We start from the raw sequence: 25,311 nt of genomic DNA on the forward strand, positions 1-25,311 counted from the left end.
TAAAACTAGATTTTTAATCAATCCCCTGATTGGTGCCTTACAGAACTGGGCTTTACTCCCGCGAGAGAGACCCATTCCTATTTATTCCCTCTTTTGTCCTTACTCTTTCTGGTGGTTTTTTTTTTGTTTTTTTTTTTTTTTTTTTTTTTTTTTTTTCCGCGTGTGTGTGTGTGTCTATGTCTTTCATTCTCTGCTAGGGTTAGCAATGGTTTGACTGAAAAGATCATATTCTGATCTTCCTCGTGGTCAAATCCAGACATAACAAATTTCAAGCTGTAAAATTCTTTGGCTATTGTGCTATTAATCCCGAAGAAAAAAATATCAGTGTCCCAAAGAAGGGAGAAGTATTAAGAGGGGAAGGGTCCGAAGCCAATTGTTTGGCTGGGCTCCTTTGGTCTTTGGGTTTGTTTTTTTTTCTTTTTTTTTTCTTTTTTTTTTTTTTTTTTGAAAATTAAAGATTTTATTTTTGAAAATGTGTAAAAATTTTACATTAAAATGGTACAATAATACTTGCCAGTAATTTTTAACAATATTCCTCGTAAAGAATACGCATAAAGTACAAAATAAAAAACTCCGTAAGTCTATTATAATACAAAACACAGGTTAAAATAAGAAATGATAATCTTGACTTTCTTCTGTGTAAACATGTTAATCTTTTCTCTTCTTTTATAAAAGTACATGAGACAAGTGTACTAAAATGAAAAAGTATTGCTTTGCTGTCCTCCCTCAAGCCTTTTTTTTTTTTTTTTTTTCCTGTACATTACTGTTTTCAAGCTCCTAGACCTGAGAATCTCTGAACTTTAACGGTTTAGAGACTTTATTTATCACCATTATTTTTTTTTTCTGTTTAAGGAGTAAGGAGTAACTTTCCAATAGCATGACCGCCTGCCCGTGCAGCATCTAGACCTGGCTTTGCAGAAATACGGGTCCCGGGTGTCCCGCCGGTCGCGGCGGAATCCCCCCGAGCAACACCGCGCGATCCCCACGCAAAGCCCACAGCCGTCCGCCAGGCATCCGAGCAGCGGAGAAAGGAGATACCCCAGATCCTACCTTCGGAAAGACTCCCAAAACCCTTAACAGTTAGAGATCCGGGCCGCGAAGCCGGGGGCGGCGGGCAGGGCGGCGGCGGGAGGCAGGCCGCCCCCGGCGCTCCCCAGCGAGCGGGCCAGCCCCGGCGCCGCGGCCGACTGCGAGGCGCAGCTGCTGCCCGCGCCGGGCCCGGGCCCGGGGCCGGGGCCGGGGCCGGGCCCCCCCCCGATGATGCTCTCGATGGAGAAAGGCGAGCGGGCCAGAGCCGCGCCGCTGCCGGGCTTGGCGGTGTGCAGCGAGGCCGCCAGCGCCGGGCCCAGCGGGTGCGCGTAGCCGAAGGGCGTCCGTGCCAGCTCCGCCGCCGGCAGCAAGGGGCCCGGCGGCGCGGCGGCGGCGGCGGCGGCGGCGGCGGCGGCGGCGGCGGGGGGCAGCGTCGCGCCGGGGGCGCTGCCGGGTGCGGCGGGGGGCTGGCGGGGCGGCGGGGAGGGGTGGTGGAAGGCGAAGAGGGCGGAGTGGGGGTGGTAGGGCTGGAGCTGGAGGCCGTAGCCGCAGCCGTAGGGTCCGTAGGCGCAGGGCGGCTGCTGCGGGGGCTGGGGCGGGGGCTGCGGGAGGAAGGCGGCGGGGTCCACGGCGCGCAGCAGCAGCTCGGGCGCCGGGAGCTGCTGCCGCTTGAAGCGCTTTCGGCGGCGCAGGAAGCTCCCGTTGTCGAACATGTCGGCGGACTCGGGGTCCAGCGTCCAGTAGTTGCCCTTGCCCGGGTTGCCGGGCTCCCGAGGGATCTTGACGAAGCAGTCGTTGAGGGAGAGGTTGTGGCGGATGCTGTTCTGCCAGGCGGGGAACTTCTCCCGGTAGTAGGGGAAGCGCCCGCTGATGAACTCGCAGATCTCGCTCAGCGTCAGCCGCTTCTTGGGGCTCTGCAGGATGGCCATGGTGATGAGGGCGATGTAGGAGTAGGGCGGCTTCACCAGGCTGTTCTTGCCGCCGCCCGCCCCGCCACCGCCGCCTCCGCCGCCGCCGCCGCCGCCGCCGCCTCCGCCCGCCCCGCCGCCCGCCGCCGCCTTCTGCGGGCCGCCCCGCGAGGGGGGCCGAGAGCCGCCGGCACCGTCCCCGCCGCCCGCCCCGCCGCCGCCGCCGCCGCCGCCGCCGCCGCCACCGCCGCCGCCTCCGCCTCCGCCGCGCACGGGAGACCGCGGTAGCACGGCGTCGTCGTGGAGGTCGCCCACATCCTCCTCGTCGTCTTCCTCCTCCTCCTCCTCTTCCTCCTCCTCCTCGGCGTAGGAACGGCGGCGGCGCGGCTGCGGCTCCTCGTCGTCCTCCTCGTCGTCCTCCTCGCCCACCACATCGATGTCGGTCTCCTCAGCCAGCGCCGATGCCTCGGACATCTCCGAGCTCAGGGTCATGGCGCGGCGGCGGGGCAGCGCATCGGTGGCGGCCGGCGCGGCGCGGCGGGCGGGCGGGCGCCCTCCCCGCCGCCGCCAGGCCCCCGCGCCGCTCCGCGGAGAGCCGCCCCGCCGCCGCCGCCGCCGCCGCCGCCGCCGCCGCCGCAGGCAGGCGGGCCGCTCCGAGCCGCGCCGGCCCCCAGCGCCGCCGCCGCGCCGCGGGAGCGCTCCTGCCGCCCCCTCGGAGGCGGCGGCGGCGGCTGTTTTGGGTTTTGTTTCGGGGTATTTTTTGCTGCTTTTTGGATTTCTCTCGCCCTCTCTCTTTCCCCCCCCCCTCCCCTCCCCCTTTTGGGGGGTCTTTGGGTTTGGGTTTTTTTTTTGGTCGGGGTCGGGGCCGGGGGGGCGGGGGGGCTGTGCCGCCGCGCCTGGAAGTCGGTTCCCCCTTCTTTCTCCTCACCTCAGCCCCCAGACATTAATGGATGCGGGGCAGGAGGCAGCGCGCCTAGTCCTGGGAGGAGGAGAGGGGAGGAGGCTGGCGAGGAGGGAGGGCGGAGCGGGCGGCTTGCCGGCCCTTAGGAAAGATGGTGAAAAGGCTGGGGCCGAGTCCCAGGGAGGGCGGCCTTCCTCCCCGCCTTATAGCGAGGGGGCCATCACATGGCTCCCGGCGTCAGAGCGCGGCGGGGCGAGCGGCGGCCCCGGGCGGCGCCGTGTCTGACCCCCCCCCCCCCCCCCACAGGCGGGGCGCCTCGCCGCCCGCCCCGGCCCCCCGCCCTCGCCCCGCCAGGAGGGGCTCTGGGGGGCCGCGGGGCGACCGGGGCCGTCTTTAGTGGAAAAGGAGGGAAATAAAGAATACCCCCCCCACACATCCCGGGGGGGAAGTGCAAGTCTGTCCCAAAGTGCTGGAGCATCTTCCCAGGAGCCGTCCAGAGGGTGCCGGGAGCTCTGCGTCTTCCTGGGCTGCCCCCAGGGACGGAGTCTTGCTTCCCGTGGGAAGGAGGGGAGGGGAAAAAAACCAAACCAAAACCCCAAAAACAGGCCGGAGAGGGAGGTGGTGAGTTAATATACTTCAGACTTCTGTCCGCGGGATGATTTAGAGACGTCTCCTCTCCGCCTTCCTCTTCTCCCTCCAGAGTTTGATTCATTTAAGAATGAAATCAAGTATCTCTCGATGTCGGCCTCGCAAGCTCTCAGAGAACCGCCTCCAGAGCACACGGCTAATCTCACAGTTTATTTGTAAGGCTATTGTTTTTAAAGGGAGAGAAGCAGCTCCCTCCATTATGGGAAACACTAAGAGAATTAGCGTTACATCTTTCATATGCAAAGGAACGTATGCAAGCGCGAATTCTGCTCTAAGTGTAGGAGCAACACCCCCGAGAAAGCGACACAAAGGATTGCTTCCTAATTAAGTCCCACGGTTCCCAGTTTCAGGTGATAAGTGCGAGGACAGCAGAAGAGCAGGGACCCCCTTTATGCGAGGGCTGGCAAGGGGAGAAAAAAACCCGAACTTGGACATAAATAAAATCACCGTGGTCTTAAAAAGAAAAGCTTTGAGAATTCCCATCTCTCCCAGTTCCGGCCGGATAACCCACGATCAGGATCCGATTGGGATGGGAGGAGTAGGAGAGCATTTCGTACTCCTGCAGAAATCGTCGTGAGAAGGGCGGACTGATGCCTAGCGTCCTTACTGCTCAAATCTCTCTTCTCAGACAACTCACACATACCATTTTCTTGAAATACGTTTTCGATATATTGCCCTAATCCAAAAGTACAAGCCACTTTGTTTCAAACCCAGCTCCATGGATTTACAACATAATCCTTTCTACTATTTCTAAATAATCCTATTTACATTTTGTTCACTAGTAAGGCGCCTGCAGGAGAATACCACCAAAAGTTGCAAAAGAGAAGAAAAAGAAAAAAAAAAAAAAAAGAAAAAAAGGAACCCCCAAACACAGTAATTGACTACTATTTTTTCCTGTAGGAATATTGATAATGTCACTCGAGATTTACAGTTCACAGGAAGTAAAAATGCCTCTTTGAATTAGTTTTGGGCAGGTTACTAGAAGGAAGGCAGAAAGAGGACTTTTCCTCTCCGAGAGGTTTCTCCTCTTTACAAAGAGCTAGTATTTTTCCTTTTTACGCCCTTTTTGTTCCTTTTATTCTTGCTCTTCTCCTGGTACTTTCTGATGTGCCTGAACTTTTAAAACCACCTTAAAAGCAAAAACCACGCTCTTCAGTAGGCAGACCGGTGGAGTTTAAAAATTTATGGGGAAGAACCGCTGTAGTGACAAACCAGAAGAGCCGCGGTCCCCTGCTAACACCCAGGCAGGGCGCACTGGTGTTTCACGGAGCGTGTGTCACCGGCGGCTCTTCGGCAGCACCGGCTCCCCGGGAGCCCCGCGGCCCCGGCGTGCCGGCAGGGCCCCGGCTAGGGCGCGGGTCCTCCTCGACCTGGCCGGCGGGGGTGGCCTCGGGGGAGGCCGGGGACCCCCCCGGCTGACTTGGGCAATATTGCAAGCCCTCGTCTTCTCGCCGCCTGGGCGGGGGCCGAGGGGCTTGCTTATCGGGGGCCAGCTGAGCCAGCCCCCAGCGCTGACAGTTAAGACCTGGCGTTACTGCAGAGCCTGGCGACCGCGACTTGTCGTCTTTGTCGCAACGTCCGCTCGCTCCCGTCGCCACCCGGCAGGTGCCTTCTCGAAAGGGCAAGAAAGGAAAGAAGGAAGGCGAACAGCGGCGGCACAGCCGTCAGCGGCGTTGCCGCGGGGTTTGCCCTGTCCCCCGCCCCGCGGCCGGCCTCGCTCCCGCTCCCGCTCCCGCTCCCTCCCGCTCCCGCTCCCGCTGCCCCTCGCTCCGCTCCGCTGCCGGCGGTGCCCTGCGCGGGCGGGGGATGCCACCTACCGGCAAGGAGCGCCGGGCGGAGGCGGCTCCGCCGGCTACGAGACGCCGTGTGCCGGAGCCGGGAGCCCGGCGTGGGCCCCCTGCTCAAAGCGGGCAGGGCAGGGCAGGACCCCTCCGGGGACGGAGCGGGACCCCGAGACCCTAAGGAAAAGCAGCGGTACGGGGGGACCTGGGAAACCCTCCTTCGTGGAACGGCTGGAACTTCCCCGACCGCCTTCCCTGCACTCCCCGCCCCGGGGCTCTGCCGCCCCGCAGTCCTCCTCGAGGCAGCGGGGCTGCCCCCCTCTTGGGGCACGCACCCACCCGCGAAAGGGCCACCCCGGGCCCAGGGCCTCGGGGGCTGTCTTCCGTGATTCCCTGCTGCTTGAGAATGATGTAATAGAACACGCATCTAAACCCATGGTAGCACAGAAGCGAGCAGTGAAATGCAGGTACGCAGGCAGGGTTTATCATTTTATTGCTTGGGCTTATTAATAAGCATTATAAATTATAATTATATATTACACACACAACTGCTGCACGCGTATACAGAACTCCCCGCATTTTGTCAATGCGGTACATGCATGCGATGAAAGCGCTCTGGTAATCCATACAAGCAGTTCTCATGGCTCCTGCTCTTCACCTGAGCCCAGCAGCAAGGCTGGACCCCTGGCGTCCACAGCTCCTGCAGGGCAGCAAGGACAGGAGCTTGCCCCCATAGCCTTGTCCCTCAGACCCAAACCTGAGAAAGTGTTGGGTACTTTGGCAGCTCTCTACTGCTGGAGGTGGCCGGAACAGGGGCATCCTGGCTCAGATAGTGTGCCTAGGGACACTGGGCTGGAGCCGGACTGGGTGGGCCTACCATCGCTTCCCTTTGATGTCTCCCTTGTTGTGGGGGACGGTGTCCCATGGGACCCCCACAGCAACCCAGGCCACACACCTTTCTACAGCTGGGGAGCCTGTGCCCAAGCAGGGCACCCAGAAGCCCACACTGGGACAGGGGACAAATGAACCGACAGACCTTCCCTGGCCCTTTATTCGAAACCAAACAGCACCCTCAGGACCATTTAGGGCACTTTCAAACAGCCACACTGGCACACTGGCTGAAGTGCTCTGGGTTTTGTGGAGCTGACCCTGACCATTGCAGAAGGATGCCAGAGTCGCCTTCATCACCACATGCGTTAGGTGGCTGGTGGCTGTGTGCACCCCTGGGTGATTTGTTGAGTGTTTGGCTAGGTGCACCCTGTGGAAAGCAAAGTAGAGCCTGGCCACCAGCTACACATGCTGGAGCCGAAGAGCCTTCCCTGGGCCTCCTGCACCTTGCAAGACTCCAACACCAAAGGCTGCACTTCTTTTGGCATAGCCTCGTACATCTCCATGCCCAGATCTGAGTCTTACCTGCAGAACTGGACTTTCTGTTACTGAAGTAAAGCCATTTCTTGAGTAATTTATTCTTTCCATCAAAGTAGTTCCTTGGGCCAAAGATTGGACTGGATTCTGAGCTGCTTGTGTTACGGAAAGAATAAATCCTCCAGTAATGACCTTGCAACAGGATGGTGGCGTCCATGACAGGGTCCATTGCAGCGATAGATGCAGTCTCCAATGCTCAGTATCACAGTGACCACCATTTTAGCTCCACTCTTCTGTGGGTTTATCCCCCTCTTTCCTTGCCGTGTAGTTTTGGGGGAAGGTAACACTTCCCTTAAGACTTCTGCAGAGGCTGGGATTACAAGCAGTGTCTGTGTGACCAGGCCAAAAAGCAATGCCTTGGTGAGGGGTGGCAGCAGCCACCTGCAAAGCTGAAGAAAAATCCGGGGCTTCCTGCCATGCCTACTGCTGAAAAAGAATTTGTCACCCTTGGAGATGATGCTAATCCCCCTCCCCCACTCCCTAGCCCCCCTTGTAAAACTTTGTATTTTTCTTCTTGACCCAGTTCATGGTTGGGTTTTTTTCCTTTCTTTTTTTTTTTTCTTTTCCCCCTTTGTTCTATAATCCTTGCAGGGCAGATACATTTGCTGTGACAGGTGAAAGTCACTTCCTTTAAGGCCCTTTTGGGCCTTTAATTTCTGTAAAATGCGATTAAATGTTCTCAGGACCCTTCTGCGTATCTCATCTAACGGAACACAAAGAGATTTTGTACCAGGTTAGACCAGGACCCGTCTAGCAGCATAAGCTGACTTCAACATCAGCCGATACCCGATGTTTAGGGAAGAATATAGGAACAGGACAAGCGTGTAAAATTGATTCTTAGCTGCCAGTAATTTAGGTTTCAGGGTTTTTTTAAAGCCAGAGATAACATCTGAATTTAATAGCCTGTGATGGAATTTCTTCTGTGAATTTGCCCAGTCACTTTTTGAAATAATGTACATTTACACCACTGAACATGTTCTGCGGTGAAATGTTCCCCAGCTCTAACCACGCGTGGTGTAAAGCGTCTCTTTTTGTTTGCTTTAAGCCAGTCACCTGCTCATTTAATCCGATGTGCTCTCATTTTTGTACTAGAAGAGGCAAGCAACAACTGTTGTTAACCACCCTCTCTCTCCCTGCTGTTCATGACTTTGTAGATTTTATCATATTTTTTTTCATTGGTCAGTTATTTTTCAGGCTGAGGGTTTCTGCTTCGGAATCACTGGATTAGAATGGAAGTAATTCAGTACCCCTGACAATCCTTGCCATCCTCTCCACCTTTCCTCGTTCAGCTCAGGCTGATTACTATTGCCATAATCCTTCGGAACAGCACGCGATGCCTAAATTTGCTTTTCCTGTTTTCATTTCAACTTCTCATTTCTACTCTTTTAAGCCAGTGTCTATTCCCAATGCTAGTCAAGGGATATCTGACTTCCAACGTGGAGCACTGGCCATCAGAGCTGATACAGCAGGGTACTCATCACATGAACACATCATGTTTGTTTAAGTTACGTTTGATTTCATGACTCCACTGACTACTGAAAGCCTTTCTAACATTCTCCACATAAGTCCCGAATTCTTTGTTGTAGACAAGGTCTGGCAAATTAGGAGGGAGATCCCGTAATTAACGTCTCAGGTATTTGAGATATTTTCCGTTTACTTCTGTAGCAATGCAAGTAAGCCCCGAAGGACTATGAACTCATTCACAAATACAGTGAATATTGGCAGACATGCTCTTCGTCCACTTAGAAATCCTTGGGGATAAGCTATACTGTGAGCAAAGACAGAGAAGACTGATTTTTCCATCTAAAACTAAGTGGGTGGTGGGTTCCTGCCAGGGCTTGAGCAGAAGTAACAGCTAGCTGCTGCAGAAGGAGAAAGGCCCTCGCTCTGTCCAGCCTCCCCACCTCTGGCCACCTGCACTCACCACTTACCTCCCACTGAACAGCAAGGTGGACCAGGAGGCTTAGAAAGCCAAAGGCAAAATCCAGAATAAATCGCACCTCCACAGCTGCCAAGACACTAGTCAAAGGTGGCACATTGACAGCTACACATCTAAAGCAGGGCAAATTTAGTCCTGATTCATCCTGGGCTAAGTGTGCCATCCTTGGATGGGACTATGTTGATTTTGGGTCGCATCTTAACAATGTTTCTGACTTGTAACCAATTGTCTTAGCAGGGTAAAAAAAAATCTGTGATCATGGCTTAAATGATCAAGTTCTCTTGAACTCTGTGTATAGGATGTCTACAGGAATAATCTGTTTGTTTGAGTCTCTGATGTTGGTGCATAATTTTAAGGTACCATCTTTTTCACACACAGCCAGTGAGGAATACGATGACTTCTGACTTTTACCTACTCTCTAGCAAGATCTTCACTGTTAACTAACATAAAAGCCTTTCTAGGTGAGCCTTTCCCAGTCCGATTAACATGAAATCCCAAATATTCGGCAAAGCCTGTTTTGTTTAGTGAAGGCAGGGGATTCTTCACGTAGCACTTCTCTGACTACTTTCTAGTCAGCCTCTGTGGGGTGTTATAAACAGAGAGAGGCATCCCACAGCTCATGAAAGGCTTGTGATGTGGCTTGAAGCCCAGGTATTTTGAGTTGCTGAGTTTAAGTGTTACAGGCTTGGTGAGAAAAGGACACTGCTGGGGAGCGCTCTCTCCTTCTTGACATGGAAGTCTGTTATGGATTACTCCATACAACTCACCGGCATGTGGTACAACACTGTAATATATGAGATGGAAACAGCACTGCACTTAAGTTCAACCTTCCTGGGCTCCCATTCAATGTTTATATATTTAGTATCTCTTAAAAAGTCATGAATTCTTCTGTAAGTCTTATGTCTAGACTTTTGGAGAGGGTTTCTTTTCCACTCATATCTCTCACAACACTTTTGCTCCTGTACCCTGTAATGCCACTACTGTCCTCCATTAAATTACTAATATATACACGTATTTTTCCAAATAAGTTAGTGCTTTTTCCCTTATGTCCTGGGGCATCTACATTAGGAATGATAATATTAATATTCTCTGTCGTGCCCTGCTGATGTGCCATACACTTCTCTTCTCTTGAGTGCTGAATACGGCATTCTTTTGAACAAATGTTTCCTAATGAGATTTTGAATATCAGACAGATTTCCTTCACTGCCTGAAAATACATTGTGTTCTTTGCGGTCGCTGGCAATCAGGACAAACATTACTTCACTGTAGCCTGATCACTTATGTTTATGCCCTGTGATTCACTTCACTTCCCAAATATGATACTAACTCAACACCTCTTCTCAACGTACCCTGTCATTACTTATGCAGCACTGGTCATGTCTTTCAGAAGCGCTTTTCCACGGGCATTTTGACAGCAAATGTTGTCATTCTTCTGCCTTTAAACTCTCCCATAATTTAGGAGACAATTTTCCTGAATAACCAGTTTAATGGTCTTTTTCCACTCCAGTGCTGCTTCTCTGCAGCTAATGAACTTTGCTTTAGCAATCTATACTCTTTGACGGTTTTGAGATCCTAACTTTCACCCTTCTTCAGAACTGAACAGATGCTTACTGTGCTCAGGCTCCATTTCAGTGCTGCAGGCTTTGGATCTGTTTCATTTCTTAATGGAAGTTCTTCAGCTGCAACTAAATCCAGGTTTAGGTTTATGTTTCCTATTATGCAATTACACAAAAAGGACTGGAGAAAACAAGCCAATACTATTTTAGCATTCTAAAATATTTTTTCTCTGATGCAAAGTTTGTTTTTTGACGGTCTGCTGTTTGATCCAGGAAATGTAACCAAATCTTACGGAGTCCCTTGAACTGCAGTTCTTGAACCGCTTCAGTTGATTCCTGATACAACTCAGTGATGTGGTTTTCAGCATAATTTCTCTCCAAAATCTCACATGAGGGAATATGAGATCATACCTCCAGCCCAGTTAATCCTAGGCTGACAGCTGGGACGGCACTTTCTACAGCTTCTATCTTGGAATAATCTTTCTGTGACTCATTTTCACTTCAGTATTTCAGCCTCTTAAAACATTTTGCATGTTTGTAGTCACCAGTTGGCCTAGTAATTCTGAAATCTTCCTTATATATTAATGGCAGACTGTGAGAAATCTGAAGCTGAAGTATTTATTGCTTTTACTTTCAGTAGCCTGCAGTGATTCAGATTTGGTTGGGTTGTTTTGTTTTGTTTTGTTGTTTTGTTTTGTTGTCCGTCCCGTGCCCCGTCCCCCGTCCCCCGTCCCCCGCCCCCCATCTTGACTCTATTCCCTTTTGCTGCAGATACTTTGCCAATTTCATCTTGCAATAAATTTATAAACTTTCTTTTTACTTCAGAACAAACTCTGTCCTCCCCAAATGCCTCCCCCAGCCTCCCCCTTCCCCGAATGTGTTTTGTTACGGCCGTTTGATCACCCTCTAATTTTCGGCTGTGATGTTAGCCTGCTGGGAGGCACAGGTTGCTCTTCCGCAGCCCCTTTACGAACCGCCGCCTCCCTGGGACCTTCTGTCGCCACCAGGTGGGGCGGTGAGCCCGTGTAGCACGGGTGGGAACGCCGGGCTGCGTCCCCCTCCCGTCTGTCTGCTCCTGCAGCCCGCCGCGCAGCGCGGGTCCAGAGCCTGCGAGGACTGCTTAGCGTGCTGCACGGTGGGAACAGCCTCTGGAGCCGGGCGTGCGAGAGCCCGGTGACCGTGAGGTTAGTCCCACCAGGCTCCTCAGGGAGGGCGAGCTGAAACACGTCAGTAAACCTGCGGAGGACCGAAACCGCGGACCGCCAACGGTACCTGCTCGGAGGAGCGCAGGCTGAGGAGCAGGGCTTACAAGTGCTCAAACGCGGCGGCGACTGCTTGATTTAGGGCCTTGGAGGCGTGCATTTGGGCTCTGGGAGCAGGATTCAGACCCCACAAAACCAGGCGGTAGAGGAGAAGGGCGCGTGAAGACCTCAGCGAGGGGAAGAAAACGCCGCCACGGGAGAAGAGCCCTGGGAGAACCAGGGAGCGCGAGCAGAGCGCGTCGAACGCCCAGCAGAAGGCAGCTGCCCACGGGAGCCCGGGCGAGGATGCGAAGCCGCAGCCAAAGAACACCCGAGGTGCGAGGAGAGTGGGAGGGGACGGCGGTGACAGAGCGCCTTGCGGGGAAGAAGGAAGCCTCAGCGGTTTGGCTCCGACGGGGAGGGCCGGGTGGAAGGGTCCCACCCCGGGCGCCGCGCCGGGGAGGCCCTGCGGCGCAGTACGGCCCGGGACCGGCCGCGGGGGCAGAGGGGGCAGAACCTCGGGGCGGGGGGCGCTGAGCTGGGAGAAGAGAAATCACGGCCACGGGGAGGCGGTTTGCACCCCGCCTCCACCCAGCAAGGAAACACCTCGCCTACATCTTTTCTAGGGGGAAGAGGAATTCGAGGGATAAAGCCAGATTGGGGGGGGGGGGGGGGGAACCGGGCGGCCTCGTCCCGGCACCCTTCCCGCGGCGGCCCCGCGCCTCTCCGAGGAGGCTCCGCCCCGCCCCGCCCCGCCGCGGCGGAGGGGCGCCCCCTGCCGTCGCGAGCAGCGGCGCATGCGCTCTGCGGGGGGGGTTGTGCCTTTTTGCTGTCCGCCATCTCGGTCCCCTCCGCGTGCTGCACCCGGTCCCGCGCATAGCCCGCACCTCTCCGTTCTCTCTCTGCTCCGCCGCCGCTTCTGCTCCGCGAAGGTACGACGGAGGCGGCGGCGGGGGAGTGGGGGGGGGGGGCGGCTGGGAGGAGGTTGTTGCGCGGCCGAGGGCGGCGGGTCGGTGGGCGGCGGCGGTTGGGAGAAGGGAAGGCGGTTGCGGGCCGCGCCTGAGGGGAGCCTCGCCTCGCCTCGCATCGCCTCAGCGGCGCGGCGCGCGAGCAGACTCCTTCTCGCCGCTGTGGCGGGGCGGGCGTGGGGGCGGCCGGCGGCCGCGGAGGGTGCGTGGAGGTGTGTGGGGCGGGGGAGCCCCATGCGCCCACCTGCCCTGCGGCTGGGCCCGCCGTCGGGCGCTCCCTGACCCGCCTGCCATGGGTGCGCTTGTTGCTTTCGCAGATGAAAGAAACCATGATGAACCAAGAAAAGCTCGCCAAGCTGCAGGCCCAAGTACGCATCGGTGGCAAGGTAGGAGCCGCCTCTCCGCCCTCCCCTCCGGACTGCGTGTCCCTACAGGCACACCAGGCCTAGCACGAGGGGTCCTGAAAAGCAGGGTGGGGAGCAGCCTTAAGTACTTTCAGCTTGGCTTGAATGGCCTCAGGGGAAGCTGTGCTGCTGCAGGGATCTCTAGAGTCACCGCTTCTACGGAACTGTGTAGTAGCTGAGCCTCCAGTCTTTTCTCTTTGGGTTTGTTATCAGATGTTAGGGCAGACTTGCAGCCTGTATTCTTGTGTGGGCTATTTTAGAAGGCGTGTAGGATTTGAAGTGAGTAGACCTTACAGCACGTGAGCTCAGGTGCAGTTTTCATAACAGATTATAGATGGTTATTTTCCAAACTCTCATCAGAAATCTTTAAGATGCCCGTGGCTGTTTTCTTTTGCCTTTTAGAACAAAGTTGGACGTTATGTTCTTGTCACACTCTTGTAATTGTAGGTGAATATGCTCAAAGACGTTTTTATTTTGTTATGACATCTGAATATAGATAGCTGTGTGATTACTTACAATCTGAAAGTAAAAAATTATGTTTAATATAGTTGTATGGTAGTAAACATTTTAATTACAGTGTTAGTTCTAAGGCAAGAATTTGTTAGTAATTTTGTTTTATACCTGAGGAAGAGTACACATAATATTTTAGAATACAGACTATTCAACAGAACTCTTGCTGACAGTTTTTCCAGGAGCTTTCATTCCTATGTTGATTTTTTTTTTTTTTTTTTTTTTCCCTTTAGCTGGAGATTTAGGCAGCCTTAAATCAGTGTTAATGTAGTAATTAACTGGCTTGGTGATTTTGTGTATTCTTTGTGTGGGTTACTGGTTAAGCAGAGAAATTCTGTATTATATGAATGATCGTGTGCATGTTACCAGCGCATGTTTATTGACTATAGAGGCTTTTAATGTTTGTCATGTTAGAGCATGCATTCAGATTACAGCTCTTACAGCTTTCTGGTCAATGTAGGTCTTTTGGAGACATTAAGCAAAGCTTAGAATATGCTCATGGTACTGTCATTCAGTTTTAAAATTGGCCTGTGAAATACTTTGTATGCCTGAACTTGACTCTTTATTTGTTTTATAACTGGAAATTATTACTGGTATTCTTCATGGCATTGTTACCATATAAGTTGAGATGGGTGTGGAGGAGGCGAAGGGGGAAGAGTCACTTCTCCTTGTGAGAAAAGGTTGCACGTTGCCTCTGCTGGAAGATTTTCATGAAGTTGCAAGGCTGCAGATCTTACAAATAAGCTAAATATGATGTTTAGGTAGAGGGCTGTCGTAGTACTTTATTTGAAACTTGAGATTTTTGTGTAGAATATAGCTACAGCTAAATGTCATGGCTCTTCTTCCAAACCCTTTTAGAGGAGTGGCAGGTGAGCCTGTAGTAGTCCATTGGTGGCCTGCTGTACCCACTCCTCTTTATTATAGAGGTAGAGGGGTGTTCATGCTGTTCAGCATGTCTCAGCATGTTCAGGATTGCATTTGCTTAGTAAAAACCTGTGAACTTCAGAAGCTTAAATCTGTGGAGATGAAAGCAAGAGCTGTTCATTTAAATTAAACTCGGGTTGTCTGAGGTTTGATATCTGTTTAGTACAGGTAAAAAGGAGGTATATGTTCCTACACAGCCTTTGATTCAAGATATCATTTTTTGAAATTTACTGAGAGGTCTTTTGTCCAGAGAGACTTAATGTATGCCTTGGCTTAATTCCTGGGTAGTCAAGGTACTAAAATAAAGACATTTCTGTTATTTTAGTAGTTTTTCAAATAGCTGTGTGTGCCAACCTGATAGTAGCAGGGAATGAATATCAAGCTTTCTAGACAAATGACTAAACTTTTGAGCTGTAGTCTTCCAGATGTTAGTTTTCATGTGAATTTGTCATTAACGTTCCTCATTGTTTGTAACTGGATTATGTTAGAGGTGTTATTGTCCAGCAAGCTTTCTGAGTTTTACTAGTTAACTCAAAAGGTATTGCAGCTATTTATATGGCCAGGCAGCAACACATTTTTTTATTGCTAGCAGGTGGGCAATTGGAAGAGGAGGGCTTAGATTAGTAGTTACAGTGTGTCAAAAAGGAGCTTAGTTTTACCTATTCCGGGACATTTTATGTCAGATTTTACTGAAGCCTTATGACTGTGCAAGGAAGTATAGAATGACTTTCTGCTTTTTCGTAGGTGTAGGTATCTTCTAATAGGGGATGGTTATTTCCCTGGAGAAATCTAGAGCTCTGTGTCTGTAGGGGAACTTACCTTTGCTTGTTCTGCTCTGTCAACAGGGGAAGTCTGGAATACTATATAGAAGTATTTTTTTTAAACTTATTTATAAAATATTTTGGGAAAATAAGTGTTCTTTGAACATGTAAGTCCATCAGATGGGAGATGTCTATTTGGAATAAAAATTGAATATTTTGAGTTTTCTCATGTTCATTTGTTAGCGATATATTGATAACTTTATAGCCTCTGACTGTTACCAAAATTTGGCTACAATTTAATAAAGGTGATCTAAGGAAGAAATTAATACGCTTCAGAAATTACCTAAAACTGTGCTTATTCTTCAGTTTTATGCCTACGATAACAGACAAGGGTAAACTTGCAATTTTTCATTTCTAAGATGCTGCAGAATCCCTGTAAGAATTGTGGAATAAATGTTCTCTGGTGCATTCCTTCCTAAAACCTCATGCTTCTCACAGACATGCAAAGCTTGCCTTTTAGCAAGGGAAAGACTGCTGCAGTGCAGTTGGAAGGGTTGGGTCACGTGCACTCTTAACACAGAAGTAGAACTTTCTATGTTAAGTTGTAGATGGGTGTAGAGTAGTTATACAGCCCTGGGGATTACAGTTTGTGAATAACTACTTAACTATTAATTTGTAATTTTTTTTTGCAAAGGGTACTGCCCGCAGAAAGAAGAAGGTTGTCCACAGAACGGCTACAGCAGATGACAAGAAACTTCAGTTTTCATTGAAGAAACTAGGAGTCAACAATATTTCTGGAATTGAAGAGGTAATTCCTTGAAAGGAAAAAATACTTTTCTGTATAGAAATAGAGAATGTATCAAAATCAATTTCCTGTTAAGTAACATCCTAAACTTGTCTGTAAATTATCAGTAGGTCTTTATTGAGCTTTAAGAACTTCAATTTCCTGTTAAATTGAAAAATCTTGCTAAACTGCTTCAAATACTGGATTTTTCTTCTTGCAGGTAAACATGTTTACCAACCAAGGAACAGTCATTCACTTCAATAACCCTAAAGTTCAGGCATCTCTGGCTGCTAACACTTTCACTGTCACTGGCCATGCTGAGACAAAGCAGCTGACAGAAATGCTTCCTAGCATCTTAAACCAGCTCGGAGCTGACAGTCTGACCAGCCTGAGGAGATTGGCAGAAGCCCTTCCCAAGCAACGTAAGTTGAAACTTGAATGCGTTTCATCCTGGCAGCTGACATGAGGCTTTTTTGTATAGCAGCAGTGAAATTCAGTGCACTCTTGCTATCTGCAAGCATTTTATAAAATGCTTATAAAGAAATGGAACTCTTAGATCTTATTTATAGCTCAAATCCAGTGACAAGTATAAACTAATAAAGCAGAGGCGCCTGTTAGTGTATCTTGCAGCTGGTCTAAGACTGCAAAGCTGTAGCCAGACGATTTTGTGGTAGTTTACTTCTTGATGTGGCTACCATGTTTTGACATACCTCGTTCGTTAAAGCTAGGTGGGTGAGTTACTCTGGAAGAGTTAGATAAACTTCAGGTATGTCTGTTTTGACACTTTGAATGGAAACATAAGTAATGGGGAAAGGGACTTGTGGACAGGCATATTGCAACTTCTTTGCTGCCTCACAGGTTTGGTGAAGGTATTTCTTGCATGGACTTTTTGATAGCTAGGAGGGAATTACACAGTATTTGTAAAGAAGTAATGTTATAATTTCTGTGTCTGTAGAACACTAGAGAACAGGACTGGTATGAGCATTAAGCTAGATACACCAACTTCCTATTCCACCCTTAAATTAGTAAGAGAACAGGAACACTTGTTCTTCTTAAAACTGTGTGGGAAAAGTACAGGAGGGACTTAAGTTATGTGGTGTTTGGAAAAGGTGCTACTGCTACAGAGTGGGAATTAGAGTGAAAGACAGGCTTGTTGACACAGGAAACATTCCTCGTGTCCTGCACATATCGTCTTCCTACTTTTCTGAAATATCTTAAGCCCATTCCTTCCAAGGTACAGAACATCGTAAATGTAGAGCAAATAGGAGAAGTGTATAATTGTGTCCAGTTTCTGATAGTTCTGAACTTGATTGTTAAATTTTTTTCTTCCTGCGCTTTGCTGCCAACATGGCAGCCTCTCTTTCCATTCCTGAAGTTGATGATAGTTCCCTCCTGTCAACTTCCCACTGAAAAAATCATGGTAGAAGTAGTCTTCAGGAGGTGGGGTAAACTGCTGCTTTCCCCATGGAGCTCAGGTCCTTCCTTGTTAATGTCACCTGTGTGGCTTTCCTGTGGTAGCAGTAGGGCTTGAAAGAAAAAAACCCCCAAACTTTAAGGATTTAAAATGATCCTCACAGATCTCTCTTCTCATAACAAGGTGGGTATATTCTGGATAAGCTAAATAGTGCAGTTTTAATATTAGGGAAGCTTGTTTAAAGTGCTTGCTTTGTATGACCTTGTAAATGGTTATTCCTTTCCACTTTGGCTGGATGCCTTTGCACAGAACTTTCCATTCAGTATTGTCTGCTAGATTTGGAAGCCTGACATCGAAGAGTGAAGTGTCTGTGATGATTGCATTTGCAGGTGCTAAAGTAAACTTAGTCTGGCCTTGGGGATGAAAGAGAATGCAGACAATTTAGGAGGAAATAACATGGTTTGCTTTTAAAATGTCATATTTGACACTAAGATGCACTTAAGCTGCAACAGCTTTCTGCTGCTAAAAAACAAAAGGAGGGTTAGCGGTGACCCTGTCCCAAGCCCTTTCAGACCAAAGTTTATGCATTCATCTGTTTTGGTTCTCTAGAAATCGGGGTACAGGTCTAGTACAAGCCCATCTCTTTCCTCGTGCTTCTCTTGAAAACTGAGAAGGATTAATTAGGATAAAACTGAGGTGGTGGAGAGCATGAGACAGCTTACCCTTGGTAGTACAGCTAAGAATAGCAGTAAAAGTAGTGGCACAGTCACCCAGGGACCTGAGATACCTATTCTTAGCATTATACTGCTGCAGATGCTCATTGGTCTGCTACTGTGGACCTGGTTAAGTCTCACTAGCTCTGGCAAACACAATAGGAATGGTTAAAAGATTACTGACTCAGCAGAGATGTGGACCAGAACACATGGTTACCTCAGTCACCTAAGTGTAAAATTGTGCATCCAGTTCCATATTCCTCTGACTTTGCCAGGGAACAATAGTGTCTTTAAAGTATGTCCTGGTTTTGACTGGGATAGAGTTAATTTTCTTTCTAGTAGCTGGTATAGTGTTATGTTTTGTGTTCAGTATGAGGTTTAGACGAAGTCAAGGATTTTTCAGCTTCTCATGCCCAGCCGGCAAGAAGGCTGCAGGGACACAAGAAGTTCAGAGGGGACACAGCCAGGGCAGCTGACCCAAACTGCCCAGAGGGGTATTCCATACCATGTGACATCATGCCTACTGTATAAATTGGGGGGAGCTGGGGGGGGTGGGGGGGGGAAATCACTGCTTGGGAACTAACTGAGCATTGGTTGTAGGGTTCAGTTATGGAATTCAGTTATCAGGCCTGAAAGTAGCTCATGGTCGCAAGAGCATTCCAGACACCTTTAGAAGGCCTTGAACAGAATAAACAAGAAGATAGAAAAAGAAATATCCCAATTAGAAAAACACAGGTGCACATTCCACGATAAAGGGAACTGAGCACAAACGACCTCAATTCAGGGGCTTATCTTGACCAATTGGACTAAGACAAGTCTTGCATGCCCTAACTAACACAGCCAATTATGTTCAGTGTTTTTGTGCATGTATAGAATGAGTATAACTAACTTTATCTTATGTTTATGCGTGTGGACAGTAGCGTTGTAACCAATCACCGCTTATGCTTGAGCGCGTGGACACCAAATGCTTGCATGCAGCAGCCAATCAAAGTTTCTAAACGACTTAGAGAATTGTATAAAAATGATCAGTTAAGCTCAATAAAGTGGTGACTTTAATCATCATATTGGTGTTCTATTGTCCGGGCCCTGCACAGGAGAATCCCTAAACCCTACAATCGGTCAGCAAGTGGTGAGCAATTGCATTGTACATCACTTGTTTAGTATATTTTAATCCTTTTATTAGTATTGTCATTTTATTATTATTGTTATCATTATTAGTGTCTTCCTTTCTGTTCTATTAAACTGTTCTTATCTCAACCCACGAGTTTTACCTTTTTCTTTTCAATTCTCTCCCCAGTCCCACTGCAGGGGTGGGGGATGTGAGTAAGCAGCTGTGTGGTGCTTAGTTGCTGGCTGGGGTTAAACCACAACAAACTACCTCTAGTCATGTGTGTCTGCCTGCAGCTTCACAATTACACCTTAGTTTTCCTTGAAGGCCTAGGATCATAGGATCCTTTCTTTTCCTTAAAACTTGGTGATGTAAAATATGTAAATCTTGACAAGCCAAGGTCAATAAACCAAGCTGCTTTTAAGAGAGATTGGTAAAACCAGTCTCTGCACTTGTAGCTGGAAATGATACCATGTAGGGCACTCAGTATACCTAGATACAAGATGGTGACTAGTAGGCTGGTTTAGCATGTGTCTTCTCATTTCCCTGCTGGGCTGTTTGAGCATTATTGGTAACAAAGGGAATGTGAACTTCCTAGGTTAGTTCAAGATTTTTTTTCAGCAAGGGAACTGGGTAAAGCATTGCTGTTTAGTTCAGAATCTTTGGTAACGTTTTCAAAAAATGCAAAGCAAAACAACTAATCAAGGTGCCTAGGGTGAGCTTGATTGATGCTTTTGAACTACTTTCTTGCAGCTGTGGATGGAAAAGCACCGCTTGCTACTGGTGAAGATGATGATGATGAAGTTCCAGGTAAGAACAGGCATGCAATAGAGGAAAAGGAAACAAATTTTGCTGAGAGATAACACATGTAGCATAAGATTGGGCCAAGGATGGTAAGAGTATTGACTAGTCACTTGCTGTGACAGAATTTCTGTGGGCAGATTATTTAATTGTTTTCCGACACCATGAGAGACTCACTGGTTTGAGCTAGAACTTTTGTTCTATGTAGAAGTAACAGCTATGGCTAAGATAGTTATTTAATATTCAATAAGAAGGGTGGGAAGAATCTACCTTCTCAGTATCACTTTGACCAGTTTTGGGTATAGTAGAGTTAAATGCGCTTAGAATTGTGCTTTATAGTGAACCATCCCAAACATGCTTGCTTGAGCAAGAAGAATGAACCGTGAAGCTCTTGAGTTATTTGGTCTGTATTTTATAAGCTAAAAGGGGTTTTTTATGTTGTAAGCACTTGATATGAAGTAGAACTTTGGAAAAAAAAAAACCCCCAAACCAAAACATTTGGTAAAGCAGAAGTGGGTCAAACTTTAATTTCAACATTCTTCTTTTTCTAGATCTTGTTGAAAACTTTGATGAAGCTTCAAAGAATGAAGCAAACTGAACTAAGTGTCACTTTCTGAATAAAGTTAAAACTTGAAGAAGCTATGTGGAGCTGCTATTCTACATTTTCGACTGCTTTGATTTATTTTTATTTCCTGATGAGATCTCAAGACCTGTGATACTTGGAAGCTCCTTGAATCTGCAGCTCTTTAGTTACTGCTTGTACACACTATTACTTTTGTGGCCTGATTGAAAAAAACCTATGCTTTCAAATAAGTAAGATTGCTAACGAATCTCTGCCTAGACACGATTTTTGAGTAACTTGTATACAAGCAAAACCTCATCTTTAATGACCTTTGGCATACAATAAAAATATTAAAGAAACTCTGGTGTTGCTTTTTGTCAGAAAAGCAGGAAAAAAATTGGCCATAAATATTAAACAATCATAAAAGGTCTTGCTTTTCTACAGAGCATCTTCCTTGTGCTCTGTTAGAGAACTGGCTTCTAAAAAAAATTTTCTGTGCATAATGGACCATTTTGGACTTAACTGATGATTTCCCAGTGTTTGCAGGTCAGAGCTACCTACAGTGTAAGTCACGTCGTAATCTACTGAATTCAAGAAATTGGTCTGTATTCTAGAAATAATTATTGGTGTTTTAATATAACATAAAATGTGCAAGTTGAGAGTGAGCTTTGCTTGGCCTTGAAGATCAGCGGTAAGCTGTTGGCATCTTGGGAGATCTAGATATTCATGTTAGATTTTTATCTTCACAGTGTTTAATAGGTATTTCCAGGGTTTAACTATTTAATGAGTTAAAAAATACTTTCCCAGTATTTTAATTTTACTTACCTGAAAATGTCAGTTATGTGGTGGGGGAATGAAGTATAGGAAGGAGAAGAAGCCTTCATAGAAGTGATAATGGCTCTTAAGTCTGTATTTAGCATCTTCAGATCTATTAACTAATAACTATATTTGGATGTTTCAGGAATATGTGCTTCCTATTGCTTTTGTGTGTTCCAGAGAAAAAGAGACCTTGTTTTTTGGGCACAAGGAAGACTTTTTAAGTTCCAGACCTTTGCATAGCTGGAGCTTCCAGGGGTGAGGGCTAAACTTCATCTTTGGAAGTCTTTGATGTTAACGATGGATCAGATAGCTTCCACAACAGAAGCTAAGCTAGGCTAGAAGAGCACTCAACTATCAGCCTTCTAAGGTTGTCTCTAGAGCAAATACTTCTGGAAGTGGAAATTCATCCTGACTTGTCTTGTGCAGGATAAAATTCAGGGTAAAACTTTGCTATTGCCGTAACAAATTTCTCCTTGTGTCTGGGAAAAGGTGGGGCATTGTCTGACTTGCCAAGCGTGTTTGTCATGGTGTAAGTCACTGCTGTTGGGAAGCAGTGGAGGAACTTGTTCAAGCTGTGCAATGCCTGTGGTTTGAGGTAAGACAGCAGGTCTGATGTGATCATGACATGGCTGAAGTCAGGTGCAAGAGCTGTCAGTAACAATTTCAGTTTACTTGTCTCAGTTTGCAAGTACTTTATCAGTAAATTTAACTTTTAGCATTGAATTAAAGTGCATTCATTGGATTGTGGCAATAAGGTAGAAAAAATGAACTATGCAAATTCGAGTTTGGAAGTGAGGATTGTCACTTTAAGCTAATGGCCCTGTAAAAGGTAAAAACCAAATTCTACACAGTTGTTTACTCCACATCCTGTCAAGTCAATAAATGCATGCTGGTTTTTTTTGAGAAATAATAAATGTCTTGCCCATCCTGTGATTCAAATATGTAAGTCCTCAGAAATAACTTCCTTGAAGCCACTGTAGCCCTTGCTTATGAGATGTTTCATACTGCTTTCTGTGTCATGAAATGACTTGGTGTCTTGCTTCGATAATCTAGACAGTGTTAGCCTTTTCCCCACTAACAGACATACTTGCTGCTTAAAAAATAAGATCCTTGCTAAAACAGTATCTTTGAAATGCAAAATAATGCTAATCCAGTGATATGCAGCCATGTGACATGTCTGTCTGTGTAAGTCTGTGTGATAGGTACATTCCCAATCAGGAAATACTGGCATATCTGCATTCCCAAACTGTGACTGTGGAACAAGATACGATCAAATTGTGTTCTTGATTATAGCATATTCTAAATGGAAGTAGTTCTTTTGTTGGAAGTTTATAGTAGTCTTCAAGTCTAACACTTAAATGCTTAGTCCTGGACTCAATGCTGTGATTATTTTCTCTTCATAAGGAATTTGGTTATGGTTTTCCTAGTCTGTCATTAACTGCTAGAAACTGAAAATAGGTGTGTTTATGTTTCTCATTAGCTTGAACTTCAGTGTAACCTTACTGTAATTAATGCCATTACGGATTCACATCTGTAGTCTTGCTCAAGGAAAATGACTTCATAACCATTCCAAATATCTTGGACAATGGAGAAACGAAAACACATGCCTGCATTTCTGTTGAACCAAAGGTTTGTTTGAGCTTTTTATTTTTAAAAAGCTAAGGAAATGTTCTGGTTCCATCATATCAAGCTTTGCAACAGCTTGACTCCAGTGGAGTAGTGGGTATTGGTGAGATTTTTCTTTTCATTATTTTTGCAACAGATTTTTAGAAGTATCTTCATAATTGTTAATCTCCTGCTTCAAGGGCTTTGCTCTGGTTTAAGGTTAGTATATTCTAATAAAAAACCCCCAATTAAAATCCTTTTGGAAGATGGTGAAACTATTATTAAGCTAGTGTGGTGCATATGTAAAAATAAAAAGCTCCCTACTATCATTTTAAAATAATATTGTTTTTTAAAGTTCTAGAAGTTCTTGAGTTATTACAGGTTGGATTTTTTTTTTTCTGAAAGTCTTGTGAGTTTGAGGTTGTGTCTCTTAGGAAATGTTCCCAGTGAGAATTTCACATAATTAGTAGTGCGTATTTAACATATGTGATCAAGGAAGATCACTTGAGTTGTTTTAAGATGTTCACAGTTCAATATCTCAAATACCAAGTCAATAATTGTCTTATGTTGATTTGCTGGGGGTGTGGAGTAGTTCGTGTAGTTCCCACTTGCTTCTGTGAAATTTTGTGCTAATAATGTGTTTTGTGGGTGCAACACCATACAGACATTTCAGCTTCCCTAAAGTGGTATCCTGTATCTCTGTGGAAAACTTGCATGTCACATTGTGGTACAGATAGAGTAACAAAGGACATCTGAAATGAAGAGAAGAGCTTGTATTTGTTGTCAGAGGCAGTGGAAGAATTAAAAGAAAAACAAGATGTGATCAGAGGAGTGGCTAGGAAAAAAGCTTGTGTCTGTGAATGCTACAGGTAGTGGGAGTTGAGGGGGGACATTAGCATATTTCAAGGGAGGTGGGGGGGAATGATTGAGAAGCTAGAACATGGAAGATCGTTGATCATCCTATTTGTGAGAATGAATTCAAACAAGCTATGAAACTAGAGAGTACAGATAGGAAAGCCTACACGGATGTCAATGTTGATGATGACTAGATTACAGCCTCAAGTGACTGGCAAGATGGTGGTATATGTAAAGAAAAGATATTTTCTTTTTCTTTTCTTTTTGTAAAGAGATTTTTTAAGCTAGGTATTTTAAAATGGTAACAAGTACTCAACATGCCTTGGGCTTACGTAAATACATGGAATGTGGCTCCTGATCTTTCTAAGCTGGTATTTGTTCCTTTCATATCTGTAGTTTCAGATGCATGCAGCAATTTGTAAGAGTTGCTGAAAATGTTTTCCACTGGATGCGATAGTTCAAAGATCCTGACCTGTAACAGAGATTGGACTCTGGGAGGAAGTCTCTTTTACAGAAGAAAAAAAAAAAGCTGACTGCAGCTGAGCCAAGCCTACTTAACTAAGGTGAACAGTCTGTAGCATGAAGGAGTATCATTAGTTTGACTGTTAGTTGAACTCGGTAACTTTAAAGATGGGCAAAAAGTGGATGCCTCTAGAAGCTCTTGAGAATCAGAAGTATTAAGTATTTCTGTGTATTCTAATCAACTTCAAACTGTGGTTTCTTGGTAGCCTAAGCTACTTGCACTCTCATCATGAGTCTTTCATTGCTCTGTTAATATTCTGCCTTCACTTCATGCATGGATTATCATTAGAGAATAATGTTACTGAATAGAAGGAAGACAAGTTATGTAATACTGTTACTGTACTGTCTTTCTATAATCTGTTTTTTTGTGAGAAATAGATTTAACAGATGCAATATATGTATTACCTTCACTGCAATGTAAAGACATCCCGGCAATGAAAAAGCCATTGTAATAATGTTTGTGTGGTGCAGGGATTAATAATACTTTTACAGATGAGTTACAACCTAACCTTTTGCATTACTAATGAATTGAACAAATAATGGGATAACTAGTGTTGTAATGGTATAAGCACTAATCATTATTTTTATAGCATATGTATATTATTTCTTATGTAGGTAGAAGGCAGAATTCTAGGACGTCTTACTGCTGTTCAGATCCTGGGCTGCTTGAAGGTCAGTTTGATCATGCAACATAGTGCTTTTGCTTTTGATATCCAACCAACATTTGCAACACTTTTCTGACACAGTCAGGCATTTGATGTGCTATGAAGGACATTGGCAGGTAATGGTGGAAGTATGTGCTGCACTTGAAATCTCTATTCTACATTTCTGTTAAGTATGAGTAGTGTTTTGTGGGTTTTTTGTTTTTGTTTTTTTTTAGTACTGGAAAAATGTAGATGTGGGCTGTGTGCTACTCTCCCAGTTTTTAGGAGAAACCTGAAGTTGAGTTGAATAGGTCTTAAACTTTCTCTGGTTAGAGACCTATACAGTTGTTTATGGAGCTGTACCTAAGTTAATGTCTAGTGGGTTTATGCTGGAATCTCAAAAATTTCAGCCGTGTACACTGACCAGTATTCTGCTTCACAACCAATATAAAACTTGTGGCAAGTGTTTGCACCTGCTTAATTATCACT

At 46.8% G+C, this 25,311-nt stretch overlaps 2 protein-coding genes across 2 annotated transcripts; one reads left to right on the forward strand and one right to left on the reverse strand.

Annotated features, from left to right (window-relative positions):
- Positions 1–546: 546 nt before the first annotated feature.
- FOXD1 (forkhead box D1) lies at positions 547–2,482 on the reverse strand. Its single transcript, XM_049795138.1, has one exon. It carries the CDS (start codon positions 2,427–2,429, stop codon positions 1,074–1,076), a length of 1,356 nt encoding a protein of 451 aa, XP_049651095.1. The 5' UTR covers positions 2,430–2,482; the 3' UTR covers positions 547–1,073.
- Positions 2,483–12,231: 9,749 nt separating this feature from the next.
- Positions 12,232–20,736, forward strand: BTF3 (basic transcription factor 3). The gene is made up of 6 exons (XM_049795722.1): positions 12,232–12,360; positions 12,714–12,782; positions 15,690–15,803; positions 16,000–16,201; positions 19,768–19,824; positions 20,367–20,736. Exons 2-6 carry the CDS (start codon positions 12,714–12,716, stop codon positions 20,411–20,413), a joined length of 489 nt encoding a protein of 162 aa, XP_049651679.1. The 5' UTR covers positions 12,232–12,360; the 3' UTR covers positions 20,414–20,736.
- The last annotated feature ends 4,575 nt before the right edge of the window (positions 20,737–25,311 follow it).

This window comes from Accipiter gentilis, chromosome Z (assembly GCF_929443795.1).
Source record: "Accipiter gentilis chromosome Z, bAccGen1.1, whole genome shotgun sequence".
Classification (NCBI taxonomy): Eukaryota; Metazoa; Chordata; class Aves; order Accipitriformes; family Accipitridae; genus Astur; species Astur gentilis.

Bases quoted from the DNA above. Each gene is read 5' to 3' on its own strand.
- BTF3 (XM_049795722.1), top strand. From the start codon at position 12,714: ATGAAAGAAACCATGATGAACCAAGAAAAGCTCGCCAAGCTGCAGGCC. The intron at 12,783-15,689 runs GTAGGAGCCGCC...TTTTTTGCAAAG, and splicing joins AAGTACGCATCGGTGGCAAG to GGTACTGCCCGCAGAAAGAA. The intron at 15,804-15,999 runs GTAATTCCTTGA...TTCTTCTTGCAG, and splicing joins ATATTTCTGGAATTGAAGAG to GTAAACATGTTTACCAACCA.
- FOXD1 (XM_049795138.1), bottom strand. From the start codon at position 2,429: ATGACCCTGAGCTCGGAGATGTCCGAGGCATCGGCGCTGGCTGAGGAG.